This window comes from Phanerochaete carnosa (genome assembly GCF_000300595.1).
Source record: "Phanerochaete carnosa HHB-10118-sp unplaced genomic scaffold PHACAscaffold_1042, whole genome shotgun sequence".
Classification (NCBI taxonomy): domain Eukaryota; kingdom Fungi; phylum Basidiomycota; class Agaricomycetes; order Polyporales; family Phanerochaetaceae; genus Phanerochaete; species Phanerochaete carnosa.
In genome coordinates, this window is record NW_006768669.1 from 1 (window position 1) to 2,128 (window position 2,128).

Here is a 2,128-nt window from a genome sequence, read left to right on the forward strand (position 1 = left end):
AAACAGTTCATCACCCGAGCCTAGTATGGACGATTCGTAGAATTAGTGCCACGCGTGTATGTTTTGGCTAGTATCCTCCGTCACTTCTTGCTTTCACACATGTTCGTCGTACTGCATCCACACTCATTTACACCTACCAAATACCCTTTGCATAATTTTACTGTACATCATAAATTACGGAACTCATGAATTGCATTTCCCGCCGCTATTTTCCGTTCTTCAAGTGGAATTGACCTGCATCCATTCTGAGAGCGACGCCTGTTCTCGCGTTGTTCTGCGCGAGCTTTCATTGGCTCGGCGGTTTCCGTCATGAACTTGGTCTGATCTGCGAAAGTCTTCAAGTTCTAAGCGCCTTGTGTGCTGCTTAGCATAAAACTCACTCCCTCTTGTATTTATGCTCGCACGTACCACACGAAATGTGCTCTTAAAGCAGTCTCGCCAGACCTTCAGCTTCCGCGGCTGTCTTCAGGCGAAAAAGGCAACTCTATCTCGTGGCGCACGGACAGCTACCACCCTCAGTGCACCTTCACCCGCGACTGGTGATGATGTGGACATCATAGCCGACTTCGACATCCCCTACCTCACACAGCCCAGTTCTGGTCTTGCGCGGACTGGTATGTTTGGCCATGAATTTCTCACTACTCCTATGGCCTTCGTTGAATTGGCGGACTCTACTCTGTGCCGCGCGCAACTTCTCACTCACAGAATACACAAGTCCAAGGATTCGCGGGAGGAGCTTTTCAAGGTCGTGAAGCACCTGGACAGGCTCAGTGATCTTCTATGCGGCGTCATAGACCTTGCTGAGCTCGTCAGGAATGCTCATCCTGACCCCGAATGGACGCAGAGTGCCGAGCATGTCTACGAGAAGATGTGCGAGTTCATGAACGTCCTAAATACTGATGTTGACTTGTACCACGTATGTCCACGATCTAATAAAGTGCTGATATGTCATTCAACTGTCCACATAGGTGCTGCGAGCTGTTCTGTCCGACCCCGAAGTGTTCAAGTCGCTCGGGCCAGAAGCTCGCGAGACTGCTCTTATTTTCTGGAGGGACTTCGAGAAGTCCGGGATCAACCTACCTCCAGACAAAAGGAATAAATATGTCTCCCTCTCGTCAGAGATCCTGCACCTTGGACGGCAGTTCCTGAATGAAACCGCTAGCTCACGCCCACCAGCTGTCATCAAGCCACATGAGCTTACTGGACTCAAGGACAAGGCTATGGGGACACGTCTGCGACTTCAAGCGCAGTTTACCCAGCGAGATCTAGTTGTGTACCCCGGATCTTTGCAAGCACAGATGATCATGCACTCTGCACCGGAGGAAGAGCCGCGACGAAAAGTCTACATGGCTGCCAACTCGAGCACATCAGGGCAAATCGGGATTTTAGAGGACCTTCTCCACGCCCGCGGCGAATTGGCTCGTTTGGTTGGGAAGCCTAGCTTCGCCCATATGACCCTGGCCGATAAAATGGCGAAGTCTCCTGGTAAGCTCTGTACCATGTATGACGGTGATCTACTGACCTGATACACTACCAGAAAACGTCGCGCATTTCCTGAATGCTCTCTTAGACCATACGCGACCCCACGCTCGCAGAGCGTTGCGCACTCTCAGTTTACGGAAGCAAGAACATCTACATACGTCGCCATTCCCTACAATACAGGCCTGGGATAGAGACTACTACTGCCCTCCCGAGCCGCCAGCTCCACCTGTTTCACTTCCCCCACTTACCTTAGGTACAGTCTTCATGGGACTATCACGCCTATTCCGTAATCTCTACGGCATTACCCTTCGCCTTACTAAAGTCACACCCGGCGAGGTGTGGCATCCCGACGTTCGGAAGCTGGAAGTCGTAGACGAGAAGTCCGGAGTCATAGGATGGATCTATGCCGATCTTTTCGCGCGACAAGGCAAGCCAAGCGGCGCGGCACACTACACCGTCCGTTGCTCACGACGAACGGACGACGACGACGCGCACCACGACCTCGACGACGCTTGGGACGAGGGCGCCCTAAGGGCGATTCAGCTATCTGACAAGTTCGAGAACGCTCACCGAGCTAAGATACCGGGCTCCGAGGGTGTCTTCCAGCTGCCTGTTGTGGTATTGCTGTGCGAATTCACTCGGCCAT

At 52.5% G+C, this 2,128-nt stretch overlaps 1 protein-coding gene across 1 annotated transcript; it reads left to right on the plus strand.

Annotated features, from left to right (window-relative positions):
• Positions 1 to 394: 394 nt before the first annotated feature.
• PHACADRAFT_214974 (uncharacterized protein) lies at positions 395 to 2,128 on the plus strand (the record flags this gene model as incomplete). Its single annotated transcript, XM_007403340.1, has 3 exons — positions 395 to 916; positions 969 to 1,485; positions 1,538 to 2,128. Coding segments are annotated over 3 exons (1,630 nt in total), but the record flags the coding sequence as incomplete, so codon positions are not given.